Genomic DNA, 21,586 nt, shown 5'->3' on the forward strand with positions numbered 1-21,586 from the left:
TCTACAGAGCAGCCATGGTCCCCACCCTCCTGTATGCTTCAGAAACATGGACATTATACAACAGGCACCTCAAATCCCTGGAGAGATTTCACCAACGTTGCCTCTGCAAAACCCTGCAAATCCACTGGCAGGATAGGCATACCAGCGTGCGTGTCCTCTCCCAGGCCAATATCCCCAGTATCGAGGCACTGGTCACGCTCGACCAGCTGCGATGGCCGGGCCACATTGCCCACATGCCCAACGCAAAACCCCCGAAACAAGTGCTCTACTCCGAGCTCCACAACAGCAAGTGAGCACGAGGAGGGCAGAGGAAATGCTACAAGGACACTCTCAAAGTCTCCCTAAATAAACGCAACATCTCGATCGACACGTGGGAATCGCTGCCTTAGAATGCACGGGCTGGAAAAGAAGCATCCACGAAGGCCCCAATCACCTCGAGCGTCACAGGGTGGGGCACGGGGAGGCCGACCGTAAACCGTGCAGGGAGGGCGCAGAGTCCAGAGTGTCCCACCCACCCACCCCATCAAACACCACCTGCCAAACCTGTGGCAGAGTCTACGGATCCAGGATTGGATGATTCAACCGCCGCTGAACCTCGGAGTGGAAGCAGGTCATCCTCGACACGGAGGGACTGCCCAAGAGAGAGAGAGTTTTCAGCAAATTAATGGGGTTCAAGGCTGACAAGAACCCTGGACCTGACTGTTTGCACCCCAGGATCTTAAAAGATTGGCCAGAGATATCCTGAATGCATTGGTAGTCATTTTCCAAAAATCCTTGGGATGCTGGACTTTTGCAAAGGATGGGAAAACGGCCAATGTGGTACCCCTGTTCAAAAGGGGAAGGAGGCAAAATGCAGGAAACTACCGACCAGTTAGTCTAACTTCCGATATTGATAACATTTTAGAATCGGTACTTGAGAGAATTGCAGCGCATTTGGAAAGTCATAATCTGATCAAGCTGAGGCAGCATGGTTTCATGAAGGGCTAATCATGTCTGGCACATTTATTAGGGTTCTCTGAGGAGGTAGCAGCCCGAGTAGAGAGAAGAGAACCAGTCGATGCATAGTTGAATTTTCAAAAGGCATTCGATAAGGTGCCACACAAAAGGCTGCTACTCAAGATCGGAGTTCACGGTGTTGGAGGTAATATTCTGGCATGGATAGAGGATTGGCTAACTAACAGGAAGCAGCGATAAAGGGGGAATTCTCAGTAACCAGAGTGCCATGGGGATCAGTGCTGGGACCTCTGCTCTTCACACAATATATATTGTTACCACCCTCTGGGCGAGTGCGAGGTCAATTCCAGCCCTACGTGACCCAGAGTCGCAACACAATTGAAATTAATAAATAATTCTCAGAAAAATACCCAACGTCTTTGACCGTAGGCTGCCCAATAATTACAGTCATTAGGTTTGTAAGTTTAAACACAATTACTGTTTATTTATAGCAAGAACTGTAATGAAATATGCAGCAAATACAACTGGTTAACTATTATCTAATTCCTAACCCCCACCTTCCCCACACTCACACACATACACGACAAACAAACACAGAGGGGTGAAAATAATAAGGAAAATATAGGAATCTTTGTCACAGATGGTTGTTTCTCGCACGCTCTCCTTCAAATCGAGCTGTCAGGTCGAGATATCTGTTTTCCAGTATGTAATTTTTAAAAAAAATTTAGAGTACCCAATTGTTTTTTCCAATTAAGGGGCAATTTAGCGTGGCCAATCCACCTAGCCTGCACATCTTTGGGCTGTGGGGGTGAGACCCACGCAGACATGGGGAGAATGTGGGCAGCACGGTAGCACAGTGGTTAGCACTGTTGCTTCATAGCACCAGTGACCAGGGTTTGATTCCCGACTTGGGTTACTACCTGTGCGGAGTCTGCACGTTCTCCCTGTGTCTGCGTGGGTTCCCTCCTATAAGTCCCGAAAGACGTGCTGTTAGGTGAATTGGACATTCTGAATTCTCCCTCTGTGTACCCGAACAGGCGCCGGAATGTGGCGACTGGGGGATTTTCACAGTAACTTCATTGCAGTGTTAATGTAAGCCTACTTGTGCCATAATTTAAAAAAAAATCTTTTTATTCTCCTCATTTACGTTTTCATCAATAAACAACCAAAGAAAAAACAAAGAAAAATAAATACAGTAACAATCCCCCACACACAAACGCACCCCACTCAATATACAGACCAAAACAACCACCCGTACATTGCAGGTAAAAAACACAAATTAACAATAAATCCGTAAACAGTGTAACCAAAGAAAACATCACCACCGGCCCCCACGTCCGCAACCAATTCTTGAAAGTGCATAGTAGCAGTCCCCATGACTTGTGACATTAATAAAGATTATTATTACGTGCAAACTCCACACAGACAGCGACCCAGAACCGGGATTGAACCCGGGTCCTCGGCACCGTGAGGCAGCAGTGCTAAGCACTGCGCCACCATGCCGCCAGTCTGTAATGGTTTTCACTGTAGATCCATTCAGGTCTCTGCAGTTTCAGAAATACAGCAGCTTTTCTGGATAAAAACGAAAGAGAGAGAACAGGTCCTTTCGCCGCCCCTCCGAGTGTCCAGCGACCCATTTCTGCCTTCCTTGAGTCTCTGGAAATCATCCCACTCCAGTAGGATCCAATCACCATCTGTTCCCCGGCAGAATACGGCCTTTCTGGCCAATTCATTGGGCACCAGCCCATCAGACCGAGTCCCACCCCATGTCTTGGGTGTCACAAAGTCTGAGTTCTGTTTCTCAAAAGCTTGCTGAGTGCTCCCTTTTGTAACTTTTGAATTATTTTCCTCCTCTGCTCGACTTAAAGATAAATGTCCATCAAGCATCAATGGATCAAAATGATAATGGCAAAAAATAAAGAAAGAGACAATAAGGGAATGATCAGGAAGGACCCTGACAATATTAATGATTTGGAGAAAGGAACAGAGTGTACTGTAGCCAAATTGCAGATGACACAGAGGTGGGAGGGAAGGCTGGTTGTAAGGAGGTATAAATAGTTCACACAGAGATATTGACAGGTTATGTGAGTGGGCAGAAAATTAGGAAATGGAATTCAATGTGGGAAAATGTGAGTTTGTTCATTTTGTACACACCCCTGTCAACATCAACGGGGCCGAGGTGGAGATGGTTAGCAGTTTCAAATTCCTAGGTGTCCACATCACCAGAAATCTGTCCTGGTCCACCCACATCGACGCTACCACCAAGAAAGCACAACAATGCCTATACTTCCTCAGGAAACTAAAGAAATTCGGCATGTCCACATTAACTCTGACCAACTTTTACAGATGCACCATAGAAAGCATCCTATCTGGCTGCATCACAGCCTGGTATGGCAACTGCTCGGCCCAAGACCGCAAGGAACTTCAGAGAGTCGTGAACACAGCCCAGTCCATCACACAAACCTGCCTCCCATCCATTGACTCCATCTACACCTCCCGCTGCCTGGGGAAAGCAGGCAGTATAATCAAAGACCCCTCCCATCCAGCTTACTCACTCTTCCAACTTCTTCCATCGGGTAGGAGATACAGAAGTCTGAGAACACGCACAAACAGACTCAAAAACAGCTTCTTCCCCGCTGTTACCAGACTCCTAAACGATCCTCTTATGGACTGACCTCATTAACACTACACTCTGTATGCTTCACTCGATGCCGGTGTCATGTAGTTACATTGTATACCTTGTGTTGCCCTATTATGTATTTTCTTTTATTCCCTTTTTTCCCATGTACTTATTGATCTGTTGAGCTGCTCGCAGAAAAATACTTTTCACTGTACCTCGGTACACGCGACAATAAACAAATCCAATCCAATTTGGAAGAAAGAATGAGAGGGTGGACTATTATTAAATGTAGAGAGAGTGCAGAAAGCTGTTGCACAAAGGGGCCTGGGGGGGGTTCTTGTTCATGAAACCCAGAAAGGTGCAGAGAGAATGCTGGCTTCTATTTCAAGGGAGCTGGAGTACAACAGTAAAGAGGTGTTGCTGCAACTGTACAAGGTATTAATGAAGCCGCCTTTAGAATACTGGGTACAGATTTGGTCCCCTGATCACTGGGCGCAGTACAGCGGAGGTTTACTGGGATGATCCCGGGTATAGAGGCATTGCCATATGAGGAAAGGTTAAGCAGGTTGGGTCTGTTATCCTTGTAGTTCAGAAGAATGAGGTGTGATATGATGGAAACATATAAGATTCCCGGGGGTCAGCCAGGGTAAATGTTGGGAGGATGTTTCCACTCCTGGGAGACTGTAGGACCAGAGGGCATAGCTGCAGAATAAGGGGGGGACTCACTCCAGACGGATTTGAGGAAGAATTTTATTGAGCGGTGAATCTTTGGAATTCTTTACCCACAGGAAGCTGTGGAGGCCGAGTCCTTGAATGTTTTCCAGGCTGAGATCAATGGGCTTTTCATCAGTTGGGGAATTAAGGGTTACGGAGAGAAGGCAGGAAAGTGGACTTACTGAGTGTTAGATCAGCCATGATCTTATTAAACGGGGGAACAGGCTCGAAGGGCTGAATGGCCTCCTCCTGATCCTGTTCCTTATCGACTTTTAGTATCAATAGTGCCCCTCTGACACTCTAGAGCTCCTCAACAGTGCAACACTCCCTCAGTACTGACCCTCTGACAGTGCGGCACTCCCTCAGTACTGACCCTCTGACAGTGCGGCACTCCCTCAGTACTGACCCTCTGACAGTGCAGCACTCCCTCAGTACTGACCCTCTGACAGTGCAGCACTCTCTCAGTACTGACCCTCTGACAGTGCGGCACTCCCTCAGTACTGACCCTCTGACAGTGCAGCACTCCCTCAGTACTGACCCTCTGACCGTGCGGCACTCCCTCAGTACTGACCCTCTGACAGTGCGGCACTCCCTCAGTACTGACCCTCTGACAGTGCGGCACTCCCTCAGTACTGACCCTTGGAAATTGCGGTATCATAGAATTTACAGTGCAGAATGAGGCCATTTGGCCCATGATGTCTACACCCGCCCTTGGAAAGAGCACTCTACCTACGCCCAAGCCTCCACCCTATCCCCGTAACCCAGTAACCCCACCTAACCTTTTGGTCATTAAGGGCAATTTAGCGTGGCCAGTCCACCTAACCTGCACATCTTTGGACTGTGGGAGGAAACTTAAGCACCCGGAGGAAACCCACGCAGACATGGGGTGAACGTACAAACTCCACATAGACAGTCATATCCATCAGTACTGGAGCAGTGAGTGCCAGTTACATGACAGGTTCAAATCAATGGAGTGGGGCTTGAATCGTTCATTAAAGTGTCCCAAATTCTGCGTGGCACGGTGGCGCAATGGTTAGCCCTGCTGCCTCACGGTGCTGAGGACCCGGGTTCGAATCCCAGCCCCAGGACACAGTCCGGGTGGAGTTTGCACATTCTCCCCGTGTCTGCATGGGTCTCACCCCCACAACTCAAAGATTCGGCACCGTGAGGCAGCAGTGCTAACCACTGCGCCACCGTGCCACCCAAAAAGGGTACTCTAAATTTTTATTGAAGTTTCCAGAAAGCAAGGGGTTAAACAGTTCCTCTTCTTGTGACTCAGTGATCAGGAAGTGGGGATGGGGACACAGTTTTATTTATTTAGCCAGAGTAAATTCCGGTGGCACCATAAAGGGAAAAGTACAAGATTAGCTTGCAATGTATTTACAAAAAATCGATAGCGAACATTTTCAATATTGGTTCGGAGATTGGATTTCAGGAATGTCCCAAAAATGAAAATGAGTTGACCAATGGGATAGGGGGACTCGTTTAGAGAGATTTGACTAATTTAAGAATGGAAAAGTGCAGAGTTATCCGGATGAAGCAGGGGAATGTCAGACTGAGACACACTGATCGACAAACTCCCAGCCCTGGTGGGAGTCTCCAAGGTGGATGTCCTGCAAGCATTGTGATTGATCCCTGGGTCACAGAGGGAATAAAGTAGCCATGATCCCTCTTCCTGGTAGCTCTCCAGTGGCCCACACTGTGTATGAACATTGACTAGAATTGGGCTCGGTCATGATATATTTTTTTACACACTATTGAATAGCCTGTCAAATGTTTTAATTCTCAAATTCCTACATTGCCTTGGGCCCGTCCAACATTTTAATTAAAAAATAAATAAATTTAGAGTACCCAATTCATATTTCCCAATTAAGGGGCAATTTAGCGTGGCCAATCCACCTACCCTACACATCTTAGGGTTGTGGGGGTCAGACCCACGGAGAATGTGCAAACTCCACATGGACAGTGACCCAGGGCCGGGATTCGAACCCGGGTCCTCAGCGCCATGAAGCAGCAGTGCTAACCACTGCGCCACCGTGCTGCCCTTCATCACTTTAATCTTCCCAGCCTTACATCCACCGAGATTTCTGTGTTCATCTAATTCTGGCCTCTTGAGCTGCCTCAATTTCTATCACTCCAACACCGGAGGCTGTGCCTTCCTTTGCCAAGGCCCCCGGCTCCGGAACTCCCACGCCAAGCCTCTTCTCCTCTCTATCTCCCTCTCTCCTCCTTTAAGACACACATTAAAACCTACCTCTCTGACCAAGCTTTTTGTCGGCTCCTCATATCTCCTCATGTGGCTTGGTGTAAATTTTCTATAAAAGCTCAGGAGACCCGAGAAGGAGATTGAAATGGATTCAATTTGTAACCGAAAGAAAAGGCCGCAACTCTGCATCCAGCACCCAGGTCCCAACTGGGACTACTGACCGTGCCGGTCCCAATCCGGGCTGGCTTTTAAGGGTTGATTATAGGAGCCTCAGGTAGCAAGAGGAGCTGGTATTCAACGAGCCCCACGGGGAGATCAATTGGGTTGTCCCCGTGGGTCTCGTGAGGGTTTTTACATTTTTGAGAATGTTCTGATGGAGCATTTTAGGATATTTTGTTATATTAGAGGTTCTTTCCGAGGGCCAGTGCAGACGCAATGGACCAAATGGCCTTCTTCTGCACTGTAATTTGCAAGATATAAATGCAAGTTGTTGTTAGTCTGGACTGACATATGAAGTATGATACACGAGGAAGGCATCGCTTGTGAAACAGGATCCCAGTGAGAGCCACCACCAGAGGTGAGAAATTTCTTTGGGAAAGATGTAGCGTGTAAACATGTTTTACAAAGAACACAGAATTTACAGCACAGAATGTGGCCATTCAGCCCAACTGAGCCAGTGTTTGCTCCACAAGACTCCTCCCACCCTTACTTAATTTCATCCTATCCTTCCAATCCTTCCTCTCTTCTGTGTTTTTTTTAAAAATATTTTTTTATTCTCCTTTTTCCATTTTCTCACAAATTTACACCCAACAATAATCAGTGACGAATGTAATGTCAATCCCCATAGCAATAACAACGATCCCATCCTCCCGCCAAATCCCCAGACATTGGCCCGCATGTTAACATAAACAAATGACAAAAAGGAATTAGGAATCACCCATAGTCACCATTAACACATACAGTCCCCCCTCCCCCAACCCTCCCAGCCCCCAACCCCCCTAATGTTCGATGTTATCCAGTTCTTGAAAGAAATGAATAACGCCCATGAATTGTAGAACCCCTCCATCCTTCCCCTCAGTTCAAATTTGACCTTTTTGAAGCGTCAAGAATTCCAGCAGGTCCCCACGCCACGCCAGGGCACAGGGTGGAGAGGTTGATCTCCAAACCAACAGGATCCACCTTCAGGCGATCAACGAGGCAAAGGCTACAACATCTGCCTCCGCGCCCGTTTCCAACCCCGGCTGGTCCAACACCCCGAATATGGCCTCCCGAGGTCCCGGGTCCAGTTTCACATGCACCACTTTAGAGATTACCCTAAACACCTCCTTCCAGTAATCCTCCAGCTTTGGACAGGACCAAAACATACGAACGTAATTTGGCCCCTCTCCCCCTCCCGCCGCAATGTTCACACACATCTTCTACCCCCTCAAAGAGCCGGCTCAGCCTCACCCTTGTAAGGTGCGCTCTATACACCACCTTCAGCTGTAACAGCCCCAACCTCGCACACAAGATGGAGGCGTTCACTCTCCGGAGCACCTCACACCAGAACCCCTCCTCCATACCCTCTCCCAACTCTGCCTCCCACTTTGCCTTGATCCCTTCTAGTGGCGCCTTCTCCTCCTCCAAAATAGCCCCGTAAACCACCGATAATACCCCCTTCCCCAGTCCCCCTGTCGTCAGCACCTCCTCCAGCAATGTGGAGGCCGGCTCCACTGGGAAGCTCTGTAACTCCTTCCTGGCAAAGTCTCGAACCTGCATGTATCTAAATATTTCCCCCTGCTCAGCCCATACATCGCTCCCAGCTCCTTCAATCCCGCAAACTGACCCCCAAGAAACAAATCCTTTAGTGTCCTAATTCCTTTCTCCTCCCATCTCCAAAAATTTCCATCCCACTTCCCTGGCTCAAATCTATGGTTCCCCCGAATCGGCATTTCACTTGACTCTGCCCCTAACCTGAAGTGCTGTCGAAACTGCCTCCAAATTCTCAACAAAGCTATTACTCCCGGACTCCCGGAGTATTTCCCCTGGGGCCGACGGGGCCGTTGTCGCTAGCATCTTCAATCCCAACCCCCTACCCAAACTCTCCTCCATTCTGGCACATTGGGAGTCAACCCCTCTAACCCAGCTCCATACCTTCTCCACAATCGCCGGCCAATAATAATACATCAGGTTCGGACACTTTCTAACTCTGGCCACCTTCCCTCCCCATATGAACGAGGTAATCATTCCTTCAATCTCTCTGAAAAATGCCTTTGGGAGGAAAATCGGCAGGCATTGGAAAATAAACAGAAATCGCGGCAACACGTTCATTTTAACTGTCTGTACCTGACCCGCCAGTGACAGAGGGAGACCATCCCACCTTGCCTGATCAGCTTTCATCTTCCCCACCAAACTAGAAATGTTGTACCTATGGAGCCCCCTCCCCAATCTCGAGCACCTGCACCCCCAGGTATCTAAAGTGAGTCCCTGCCCTACGGAATGGCAGCCCCCCCCCCCACCCCCACCCCCGGCCGAGACACCACAAAATACTCACTCTTGTCGAGATTTAATTTGTACCCCGAGAAAGACCCAAACACTCGAAGCAGCTCCAATATTCCGCCTATCGACACACTCGGTTTGGACACGTATAACAGCAAGTCGTCGGCATATAAGGACACCCTATGCTCTATCCCGCCCCCCCCCCCCCCCCCCCCCGCATTATTCCTTTCCATACCCCGAACTTCTTAATGCGATGGCCAACACTCAATCGCAAGTGCAAACAGCAGGGGGGACATAGGACATCCCTGTCTAGTCCCACGGTGGAGAGAAAAGTATTCTGAGCTGATGTTATTTGTGCAGATACTGGCCCTCGGCTCCTTATATAATAGCTTTGCCCAGTCCACAAATCTGGGTCCAATTCCGAACCGCTCAGAACTGCTATTAAATATCCCCATTCTACCCCCATTCTACCCCTATTCTACCCGGTCAAACACCTTCTCGCCGTCCAATGCCACAACCACTTCTGTTTCCTTCCCCTCCGCCGGTACCATAACCACGTTCAATACCCTCCTAATGTTCGAAAAGAGCTGCCTCCCTCTCACAAACCCCGTCTGATCTTATCCCCTATCACCTTCGGGAGGCACTCCTCCAGCCTACCTGCCAGTATCTTTGCCAATATCTTTGCGTCCACATTTAAAAGTGATATGGGCCTATACGACCCACACTCCGTCGGATCCTTATCTTTCTTAAGTAACAGGGAAATCGATGCCTGCCCCAAGGTTTGTGGCAGCACTCCCTTCCCTATCGTCTCCTCAAACATCCCCACCATCAGCGGTACCAGCCTATTTTTGAATTTTTTACAATATTCCACCGGAAACCCATCCGGCCCTGCCAGCTTCCCCGACTGCATCCTCCCAATCGCATCCTTTACCTCCTGCTCCACTATTGTCCCCTCTAATGTAGCCCTGTCCCCCTCCCCTAACCTCGGGTACTCCAGCCCATCTAGAAATTCCAGCATCTCACGGTCTCCCCCGGGTGGCTCTGACCTGTGCAACCTCTCATAAAATTCCTTAAAGACCTTGTTAATCTGATCTGGAGCTACCACCAACTTCCCTGCCCTGTCCCGCCCCTGGTCAATTTCCCTTGCCGCAGCCTTCCTACGGAGCTGACCCACCAACATGTGGCCCGCTATCTCTCCATGCTCATAAACTGCCCCCCTTGCTCGCCTCAATTGTCTACTGCCTTCCTGGTATATAGTTAAAGGATATAAAAGCTCGAGGAGATATTTATTAGGAAGGAAGATGTGTTGGGCATTTTGAAAAACTTGAGGATAGACAAGTCCCCCGGGCCTGATGGAATATATCCAAGGATTCTATGGGAAGCAAGAGTCATTGGCAGTGATCTTTTCGTCCTCACTGTCAACAGGGGTGGTACCAGGGGATTGGAGAGTGGTGAATGTCGTGCCCCTGTTCAAAAAAGGGAATAGGGATAACCTTGGGAATTACAAGCCAGTTAGTCTTACTTCAGTGGTAGGCAAAGTAATGGAAAGGGTACTGAGGGATAGGATTTCTGAGCATCTGGAAAGACACTGCTTGATTAGGGATAGTCAGCACAGATTTGTGTGGGGTAGGTCTTGCCTTCCAAGTCTTATTGAATTCTTTGAGGAGGTGACCAAGCATGTGGATGAAGGTAACGCAGTGGATGTAGTGTACATGGATTTTAGTAAGGCATTTGATAAGGTTCCCCATGGTAGGCTTATGCAGAAAGTAAGGAGGCATGGGATGGTGGGAAATGTGGCCAGTTGGATAACGAACTGGCTAACCGGTAGAAGTCAGAGAGTGGTGGTGGATGGGAAATATTCAGCCTGGAGTCCAATTACCAGTGGCGCACCGCAGGGATCAGTTCTGGATCCTCTGCTGTTTGTGATTTTCATTAATGACTTGGATGAGGGAGTTGAAGGGTGGGTCAGTAAATTTGCAGACGATACGGAGATTGGTGGAGTTGTGTATAATGAGGAGGGCTGTTGTCGGCTGCAAAGAGACATAGATAGGATGCAGAGCTGGGCTGAGAAGTGGCAGATGGAGTTTAACCCTGAAAAGTGTGAGGTTGTCCATTTTGGAAGGACAAATATGAATGCGGAATACAGGGTTAACGGTAGGGTTCTTGGCAATGTGGAGGAGCAGAGGGATCTTGGGGTCTATGTTCATAGATCTTTGAAAGTTGCCACTCAAGTGAATAGAGCTGTGAAGAAGGCCTATGGTGTGCTAGGGTTCATTAGCAGAGGGATTGAATTTAAGAGCCATGAGGTGATGATGCAGCTGTACAAAACCTTGGTAAGGCCACATTTGGAGTACTGTGTGCAGTTCTGGTCGCCTCATTTTAGGAAAGATGTGGAAGCTTTGGAAAAGGTACAAAGGAGATTTACCAGGATGTTGCCTGGAATGGATAGTAGGTCTTACGAGGAAAGGTTGAGGGTGCTAGGCCTTTTCTCATTAGAACGGAGAAGGATGAGGGGCGACTTGATAGAGGTTTATAAGATGGTCAGGGGAATAGATCGAGTAGACAATCAGAGACTTTTTCCCCGGGTGGAACAAACCATTACAAAGGGACATACATTTAAGGTGAATGGTGGAAGATATAGGGGGGATGTCAGAAGTAGGTTCTTTACCCAGAGAGTAGTGGGGGCATGGAATGCACTGCCTGTGGAAGTAGTTGAGTCAGAAACATTAGGGACCTTCAAGCGGCTATTGGATAGGTACATAGATTACGGTAGAATAATGGAGTGTAGATTAATTTGTTCTTAAGGGCAGCACGGTAGCATTGTGGATAGCACAATTGCTTCACAACTCCAGGGTCCCAGGTTCCGGCTTGGGTCACTGTCTGTGTGGAGTCTGCACATCCTCCCCGTGTGTACGTGGGTTTCCTCCGGGTGCTCCGGTTTCCTCCCACAGTCCAAAGATGTGCAGGTTAGGTGGATTGGCCATGCTAAATTGCCCCTTAGTGTCCAAAATTGCCCTTAGTGTTGGGTGGGGTTACTGGGTTATGGGGATAGGGTGGAGGTGTTGACCTTGGGTAGGGTGCTCTTTCCAAGGGCTGGTGTAGACTCGATGGGCCGAATTACCTCCTTCTGCACTGTAAATTCTATGATAATCTATGATTAATCTAGGACAAAGGTTCGGCACAACATTGTGGGCCGAAGGGCCTGTTCTGTGCTGTATGTTTCTATGTTCTATGTTCTTTAGTCGGTCAAAGCTCGCTGGAATTCCTTCCTCTTTTCCATCTGCTCTCTCCTGTGTTTATCCAGCTTCCCTTCCAATGCATCTATAAAATTCACCTCAACCGCCCCCATGATATAAAATTCCCTATTGGTTCTATAACCGGCTCAGTTCTGACTAAAAGTCACAGTCCCAAAGTGTTAACTCTCTCTCTCCACAGACCCTGCCAGACCTGCTTCCCGCATTCTCTGATTTTTCTTCAGATTTCCTGCATCAGCATTATTTTGCTTTTGTTATATATTTATGGCCTTTCGTTCTGCATTTCCCAAATCCTCTCAACGTATATATATCAAATCCCTTCTTAGATTTAAATATCAGGTCACTCCGTACCCTTTTCTTTTCTGTTGTTCCTGATAGTTCTGGTATCTCCCTTGTCAATCTTTTTTTCCATCTTCTCCAATGTGGTGATATGAGTGGGAGCACTGCCATTGGTTCAGAGCAAGGACGACCATCGGCCCGACATCACCGGCTCCATTGCGACGGTCCACCAGAACATCACGGGCACCCGACAGTCTGATCGTGAGCATCTGATGCAGCCATGGGACTTTATTGGACTCTATTGTAATTTTTTTTAGTATGTAGTATTGTTTATTTTTGCCACAAGCCAGTGGGCAGCCCAGATCTTCGATTATCTCTACTCATATCACGTCCTCGGACCACTCCCCATCTCTTCCCCTCACACCCCCCCCCCCCGCCTTCTTTCTCCACAAGGGGTGAATGTGGTGATATGAGTGGGAGCACTGCCATTGGTGCAGAGCATTGGTTTCCCATTGGCTCTGGCTGGTCATGTGCCTCTCATCTGATTGGCTGGGACTAGTCATGTGACTGCTCACCAATTGGCCGAGAGGCAAGTAGACCCCGCCTCCGAGGCGGGGTATAAGTACCCAGGTTTCCCGGCGGGCGGCCTGTCTCTGCAGTCGGCCACCGGGCTAACAACTAGCTGATTAAAGCCACAGTTTGGATATTCATCGTGTCTCGCGTCCAATTGATGGTACATCATCCAATGCCTCTTTTTATTTTCCTTTTCCGCAATATGGAGATAGGAGTGCACTGAGGCTCGATATTATGAAATCATTCAGCACAGAATGAGGCCATTCTGGCCATAATGCCTGTGCTAGCCCTTTGAAAGAGCAATCCAATTAGTCCCTGTCTTCTCGCCAATGGACCTCCATCTTTCTCCCCTTCAACTATTTATTCAAATCCATTTTGACAATTATGATAGAAGCTTTTATATTTTATGAATTTTCGTTACTCTGTTCAAGTTTTGTTCTCAAGTTTGTGTGTGTGTGTGTGTGTGCGTGTGTGTGTGTAAAAACCCTGCCTTGTCCAGGGGGCAGTGACCTCTGCTTGACTGATCCAGCTATTTGTGGAGTTTTGCAATCACCAAGGGGTAATGTGCCAAAAATAATGCAAACGGACCTATTGCTGAGTTGGGGCTCGGTGAGTGACATCCCAAACAGGCCTTTGCTGCTGGTAATACTGCTGTCTCTCCGTGTGATCCTCCCGACTGTTTGAAGTTGACACAATGTCGAGTGTCTCAACGCGCTTCATGGTTCTGAGATTCCAGCTCTGGTGTATCGGATTATTCCTGAAGCAGGTAAGCCCACCTCCCAATTAACAAAATACAACTTGCACCAATTAATCTTCCTCAAAAGGTTGGAGGGTGCGATTGGAGGGTGCTGAGGTTGGAGGGTGTGGGGTGCTGGAGGGAGGGGAATGGTTTAGTTTTTGACTGAACTGCTTCTCTATTTTGATTGAGGATTTACAGGGGGTTTGTTTTACGTCTGTCAGAAATGTGTTTCTTGTCTAACCGTTCTCATCCGCTTCTCCCACAGGCGTTTCCAGGATTTGTCAAGGGTGCCGATGAGCTGTCTTATTTTGATGACTCCTCGAGGATTGGAGGTATGAATCTGCTCACTTGCTCTTCGTCCCCTAAGCGGAGTCCTGGTGTTTACAGATGGTAAATTGGTTAATATTATACTGAAGTAGGCTTGTTTCACTGCTGTAAATAAGGACCTCAGCTGGTTTATTAAAGGGCAGGAGCTGCAGCAAAGCAACAACGAGACAAATAATGAAGGCAGCAAAGACTCGTCCTTCTTTCTGCACAAGTCCAGGTGGTGAATGTTCAACTGCGGAGGCAGCACAGTTAAACTGAATGCTCTTCTCACTTAGCATCAAGGGTTGGGGGGACACTGAGAGAGGAATTGGGGGGTGGGCACTGGCCAGGAGGCTCACTGAGTTTAACTCCTTTCCATTCTGCTGAATCCAGGATGACTGATATCAACTCTGTCCACTGGATGAGTTCACTTCATCATGGACATGCAATGAAAGCTGGGTCAAGGTGTGAGTTCAGTAAGAAGTCTTACAACACCAGGTTAAAGTCCAACAGGTTTGATTCAAACACGAGCTTTCGGAGCGCAGCTCCTTCCTCAGGTGAATGGAGAGGTATGTTCCAGAAACATTTATATAGACAAAGTCAGAGATGCTGGACAATGCTTGGAATGCAGGCATTTGCAGGTAATCAAATCATTGCAGATCCAGGGAGAGGGATACTCACAGGTTAAAGAGGTGTGAATTGTCTCAAGCCCGAACAGTTGGTAGGGTTTTGCAAGTCCAGGCCTGATGGTGGGGGGTGGATGTAATGCGACATGAATCCAAGATCCCTGTTGAGGCCGCACTCATGCGTGCGGAACTTAGCTATAAGTTTTTGCTCGGCAATTCTGCGTTGCCGCGTGTCCTGAAGGCCGCCTTGGAGAACGCTTACCCAGGGATCAGAGGCTGAATGCCCTTGACTGCTGAAGTGTTCCCCGACTGGAAGGGAGCATTCCTGCCTGGTGATTGTTGCACGATGCCCCTTTCATTCGTTGTCGCCAATGTACAACACTTCAGGACATCCTTTCCTGCAGCGTAAGAGGTAGACAACATTGGTCGAGTCGCACGAGTATGTGCCGTGTACCTGGTGGGTGGTGATACCACGTGTAATGGTGGTATCCGAGTCGATGATCTGGCATGTCTTGCAGAGATTGCCCTGGCAGGGCTGTGTGGTGTTGTGGTCGCTGTTCTGAAAGCTGGGTAATTTGCTGCAAACAATGGTTTGTTTGAGGTTGCGCGGTTGTTTGAAGGCCAGTAGTGGGGGCGTGTTTCTGGAACATACCTCGCCATTCACCTGAGGAAGGAGCTGCGCTCCGAAAGCTCGTGTTTGAATCAAACCTGTTGGACTTTAACCTGGTGTTGTAAAACTTCTTACTGTGCTCACCCCAGTCCAACGCCGGCATCTCCACATCAAGGTGTGAGTTACGGCTCACTGAGAACTTCTTTCACTCCTCTCTGTCGGCACAGAGCCTCAAAATCCCATTCCAGGGACTTGATATGATTGAGGCAGACACTCATCCGACAGAACTACCCCCCCCCCCCCCCCCCCCCCCCCCCCGTGCCCGATCCGCCCGCCCCCCCACCAGGACAGCCGCAGACTGAGAGGTTAGAACCACGCCGTCGGGAACTCGGCCAGTTTTGCCCGGAGAATCGCGGAAGCAGCGCGGGGCACAATTCCCACGTAAACATCAGTTCTCCACCCCCGCGCCAAACGCGATTTCGGTGCAGGGCTGCGGAGAATCCAGCCTCTTATTTCCTGAGCCCGACGAGGAGATCAACCGGCTGCCCCCAAGGGTCTCAAGAGAGTTATTATAGTGAGTAAGGGTTTGACCCATTGGGATTGTGAACAATGGGAGTGAATGGGAAGGGGTTTGATCCATTGGGATTGTGAACAATGGGAGTGAATGGGAAGGGGTTTGATCCATTGGGATTGTGTAGAACGGGAGTGAATGGGAAGGGGTTTGATCCATTGGGATTGTGTAGAACGGGAGTGAATGGGAAGGGGTTTGATCCATTGGGATTATGAACAATGGGAGTGAAAGGGAAGGGGTTTGATCCATTGGGATTGTGTAGAACGGGAGTGAATGGGAAGGGGTTTGATCCATTGGGATTATGAACAATGGGAGTGAAAGGGAAGGGGTTTGATCCATTGGGATTATGAACAATGGGAGTGAACGGGAAGGGGTTTGATCCATTGGGATTGTGTACAATGGGAGTGAATGGGATGGGGTTTGGTCCATTGTGATTGTATACAATGGGAGTGAATGGGAAGGGGTTTGATCCATTGGGATTGTGTACAATGGGAGTGAATGGGAAGGGGTTTGATCCATTGGGTTTGTGTACAATGGGAGTCAATGGGAAGGGGTTTGATCCATTGGGATTGTGCACAATGGGAGTGAATGGGAAGGGGTTTGATCCATTGGGTTTGTGAACAATGGGAGTGAATGGGAAGGGGTTTGATCCATTAGGATTGTGTACAATGGGAGTGAATGGGAAGGGGTTTGAACCATTGGGATTGTGTACAATGGGAGTGAATGGGAAGGGGTTTGATCCATTGGGATTGTGTACAATGGGAGTGAATGGGATGGGGTTTGATCCATTGGGATTGTGAACAATGGGAGTGAATGGGAAGGGGTTTGATCCATTGGGATTGTGTACAATGGGAGTGAATGGTAAGGGGTTTGAGCCATTGGGATTGTGAACAATGGGAGTGATGGGGTTTGATCCATTGGGATTGTGAACAATGGGAGTGAATGGGAAGGGATTTGGATCCATTGGGATTGTGTACAATGGGAGTGATGGGAAGGGGTTTGATCCATTGGGATTGTGAACAATGGGAGTGAATGGGAAGGGGTTTGATCCATTGGGATTGTGAACAATGGGAGTGAATGGGAAGGGGTTTGATCCATTGGGATTGTGTACAATGGGAGTGAATGGGAAGGGGTTTGATCCATTGGGATTGTGAACAATGGGAGTGAATGGGAAGGGGTTTGATCCATTGGGATTGTGAACAATGGGAGTGAATGGGAAGGGGTTTGATCCATTGGGATTGTGAACAATGGGAGTGAATGGGAAGGGGTTTGATCCATTGGGATTGTGTACAATGGGAGTGAATGGGAAGGGGTTTGATCCATTGGGATTGTGTACAATGGGAGTGAATGGGAAGGGGTTTGATCCATTGGGATTGTGTACAATGGGAGTGATGGGCAGGGGTTTGATCCATTGGGATTGTGTACAATAGGAGTGAATGGGAAGGGGTTTGGATCATTTGGGATTGTGAACAATGGGAGTGAATGGGAAGGGGTTTGATCCATTGGGATTGTGAACAATGGGAGTGAATGGGAAGGGGTTTGATCCATTGGGATTGTGTAGAATGGGAATGAATGGGAAGGGGTTTGATCCATTGAGATTGTGCACAGTGGGAGTGAATGGGAAGGGGTTTGATCCATTGGGATTGTGCACAATGGGAGTGAATGGGAAGGGGTTTGATCCATTGTAATCTTGAACAATGGGAGTGAATGGGAAGGAGTTAGGAAATCAAAACCTTGATCTACTGTGTGTTCTTCTAAGCCTGAGATTGGCCTGACCTGTGACTGCGAATGACGGCCCTCTACAATCACATGTCAGAGTTTGGTTTATAATTTCTGAATTACAGAGTCAGCCCCAGCAAGCTTCCGATGTCAGTGCCGGGGTCTGATCCAGCGGCATTCCTGTGAGGAGGAGCTGTGTACTCTGGAGACCTTGGGGGAAGTGTATCAGCTGCGATTCTCTGCCGAGCACAGACTTGCTTCCGACTTGTCCTATGTCCAACAAGTCTTCAACTCCTCATTCAGTATCATCAGTCGATTGCCGGAGAGTTGTATTCAAAATGGGGAGTTAGTTTGGCCTCCAGGAACTCGGGCACTGACCAGCTACTGCCACGGTCACTTGGTAAGCAGCTAAAGTCGATATAAAACCAAACCCTGTCAGTTTGTGTGCCTAAATGTCCATATTAGTCAAACGGATAAACCAGTCCACACGTTAGTGCTTCAAATGCCAGTGAGACTGCTGCTCATTCACTCAGAACTTGGGGTCATTCATTCAGACTTGGACCATCAGAGCATTGATGTTGCACACAACCACCGATCCCCAAAGATTGCAAAATCAGCTAACAACTTGAAAGAGAACAACACTGAACTCTGAATCTGAGCCAGAAATCCAATCCATGGTTGTCAGCTGTGGATCAACGAGCAGCAACAGTGGCACAGTGGTTAGCACTCTTGCCTCACAGCGTCAGGGAACCGGGTTCATTCCAGCCTCGGGTGACTGTTTATGTGGAGTCTGCACGTTCTCCCCGTGTCTGCGTGGGTTTCCTCCGGGTGCTCCGGTTTCCTCCCAGTCCAAAGATGTGCAGGTTACGTGGATTGGCCATGCTAAATTGCCCCTTACTTGTCGACAGATGTGTAGTTTAGGATGGGGGGATATTGGGAGAGGGCAGGGGTGTTGGCTTGAGTGGACTGCTCTTTCAGAGGGTCAATGCAGACCTGATAGGCCGAATGGCCTCCAACTCCACTGTAGGAATTCTATGTGTGGCTGGTTTCGCACACTGGGCTAAATCGCTGGCTTTGAAAGCAGACCAAGGCAGGCCAGCAGCACGGTTCAATTCCCGTACCAGTCTCCCCGAACAGGCGCCGGAATGTGGTGACTAGGGGCTTTTCACAGTAAATTCATTCAAGCCTACTTGTGACAATAAGCGATTTTCATGAAAATAATTTTTTCATTTCATGATAATGGGCAGTATTTCACCTCTGAATCAGAACGGTATAGATTCAATTCCCATTCAAAGACTTGAGGACATGATCTAAGCTAATATTGCTGCTGCCGTACTGAGGGAGTGCTGCACTGTCAGAGGGTCAGTACTGAGGGAGTGCCGCACTGTCAGAGGGTCAGTACTGAGGGAGTGCCGCACTGTCAGAGGGTCAGAACTGAGGGAGTGCCGCACTGTCAGAGGGTCAGTACTGAGGGACTGCCGCACTGTCAGAGGGTCAGTACTGAGGGAGTGCTGCACTGTCAGAGGGTCAGTACTGAGGGAGTGCCGCACTGTCAGAGGGTCAGTACTGAGGGAGTGCTGCACTGTCAGAGGGTCAGTACTGAGGGAGTGCCGCACTGTCAGAGGGTCAGTACTGAGGGAGTGCCGCACTGTCAGAGGGTCAGTACTGAGGGAGTGCCGCACTGTCAGAGGGTCAGTACTGAGGGAGTGCTGCACTGTCAGAGGGTCAGTACTGAGGGAGTGCCGCACTGTCAGAGGGTCAGTACTGAGGGAGTGCCGCACTGTCAGAGGGTCAGTACTGAGGGAGTGCTGCACTGTTTTAGTCCAATTTCGGATGCAACATTAGATTAAGTCTCTGTTTGCCCTCTCAGGTGAATCTAAAATATCCCGCAGCGCTCTGTTCTGACGAAGAGCAGGGAGTACTCCCCCGTACCCTGGGCTGATATTTGTTCCTGAGTCAACACCATTCTCTGGGAAAATGTGATGTGCATGCGCTAGCTGTGAAATACTTCTGGATCTTCTCGAAAGACACAAATCAGTGTAATTTATTTTGGAAGCTAATATTCTAATGTCGGCCCTCCTCACCCTGTAGCACGCTCTGATATTTACAAAGGAGAAGAAGATTTACATTCATGCAAAGAATGTGAAAGCAGCTGGAAATGGAGAGGATATTGTGCCACTTGTAGCTTTCCATTCTCCTCTCCATGACAATGGCCAGCGTGCTGCTAACTACGGTAAGACATTAAAACATTACCTTTCTGCTCAACATCATCGGCCGGGCTTTCCAATCCCAACAATGGTGGGAACTGACTTTTGGCTGCACTCCTGATCTTCCCGATCCACACGCAGTGATACCTGCCTCTGGCAGGAGTGGATAACGCTGGTTGTAGTAAAGTAGTCAGTCTCACTCAACAGGCTGATCCGTCACCTCTGAGTCAGAAGATTTTGCGTTTGAGTCGTTGCCAGATACTCAAGCAGCTAACCCAGTCAGAAACTCTCAGTTTAGCACTGAGGGCGTGCTACACTGTCAGAGGGTCAGTACTGAGGGAGTGCTACATTGACAGAGGGTCAGTACTGAGGGAGTGCCGCACTGTCAGAGGGTCAGTACTGAGGGAGTGCCGCACTGTCAGAGGGTCAGTACTGAGGGAGTGCTGCACTGTCAGAGGGTCAGTACTGAGGGAGTGCTACACTGTCAGAGGGTCAGTACTGAGGGAGTGCTGCACTGTCAGAGGGTCAGTACTGAGGGAGTGCTGCACTGTCAGAGGGTCAGTACTGAGGGAGTGCCGCACTGTCAGAGGGTCAGTACTGAGGGAGTGCCGCACTGTCAGAGGGTCAGTACTGAGGGAGTGCTGCAGTGTCAGAGGGTCAGTACTGAGGGAGTGCTGCACTGTCAGAGGGTCAGTACTGAGGGAGTGCCGCACTGTCAGAGGGTCAGTACTGAGGGAGTGCTACACTGTCAGAGGGTCAGTACTGAGGGAGTGCTACACTGTCAGAGGGTCAGTACTGAGGGAGTGCCGCACTGTCAGAGGGTCAGTACTGAGGGAGTGCCGCACTGTCAGAGGGTCAGTACTGAGGGCGTGCTACACTGTCAGAGGGTCAGTACTGAGGGAGTGCTGCACTGTCAGAGGGTCAGTACTGAGGGAGTGCCGCACTGTCAGTGGGTCAGTACTGAGGGAGTGCCGCACTGTCAGAGGGTCAGTACTGAGGGAGTGCCGCACTGTCAGAGGGTCAGTACTGAGGGAGTGCCGCACTGTCAGAGGGTCAGTACTGAGGGAGTGCCGCACTGTCGGAGGGTCAGTTCTGCGAGTCAATTTAATCTCTGCAGCGACAACACTAAACGGTTGATCTGGTTATTATTGCATTTCTGGTTGTGGAATCTTGCTGTGTACAAAGTGGCTGCCACATTTCCTGCAATATGACAGTGACTACACTTCAAATGTACCTCATTGGCTGTAGATTGTGTGAGAATTTGAAATGTGCTCTGTAAATACAATTTTTCATTTCCATAAATAGAGATATTTGCCTGGTTGGATCAGTGGAATAAACTGAGTTTAATGATCTTTCTTCCAACTCTTCAAAGTGCTTCTGGGTCTCAGCCAGATGCTCATTGATCGGCTATTTGACTGCGGAGGGAATCGTATCCGAGCCTCATCCTGTCTCGTGTCTGCAGGTGTACAATCTAAATCTAAATCAAAATCTCATCAAGGTTTTGCAATGATCTGACCAAAGGTATCTAAAACGAAACCGGTAGTAAATATGAATAAACTGCTCCCTCTGAATGGGAATCCAGAATAATTGGATGTAACCTTAAAATTTGGACTTGACCACTTGGGAAACATTTCTTCAGACAAAGGATAGTGGAATTCTGGAGCTCACTGCCCCAACGGATGGTGAATTCTGGGGACAATCAGGACTGAAGTTGATAGATTTTATTTTTC

At 48.8% G+C, this 21,586-nt stretch overlaps 1 protein-coding gene across 1 annotated transcript in view; it reads left to right on the top strand.

Moving 5' to 3' along the window:
• The first annotated feature begins 13,626 nt into the window (after nt 1-13,626).
• Nucleotides 13,627-21,586, top strand: part of adamts13 (ADAM metallopeptidase with thrombospondin type 1 motif, 13) — a 75,415-nt gene continuing 67,455 nt past the window's right edge. The window contains exons 1-4 of the mRNA XM_038781810.1: nt 13,627-13,844; nt 14,083-14,149; nt 17,775-18,049; nt 19,741-19,882. Of these exons, the coding sequence (XP_038637738.1) occupies nt 13,773-13,844; nt 14,083-14,149; nt 17,775-18,049; nt 19,741-19,882 (556 nt within the window). The 5' untranslated portion in view covers nt 13,627-13,772. The remainder of the gene's footprint in view (nt 13,845-14,082; nt 14,150-17,774; nt 18,050-19,740; nt 19,883-21,586) is intronic.

This window comes from Scyliorhinus canicula, chromosome 21, assembly GCF_902713615.1.
Source record: "Scyliorhinus canicula chromosome 21, sScyCan1.1, whole genome shotgun sequence".
Lineage (NCBI taxonomy): Eukaryota > Metazoa > Chordata > Chondrichthyes > Carcharhiniformes > Scyliorhinidae > Scyliorhinus > Scyliorhinus canicula.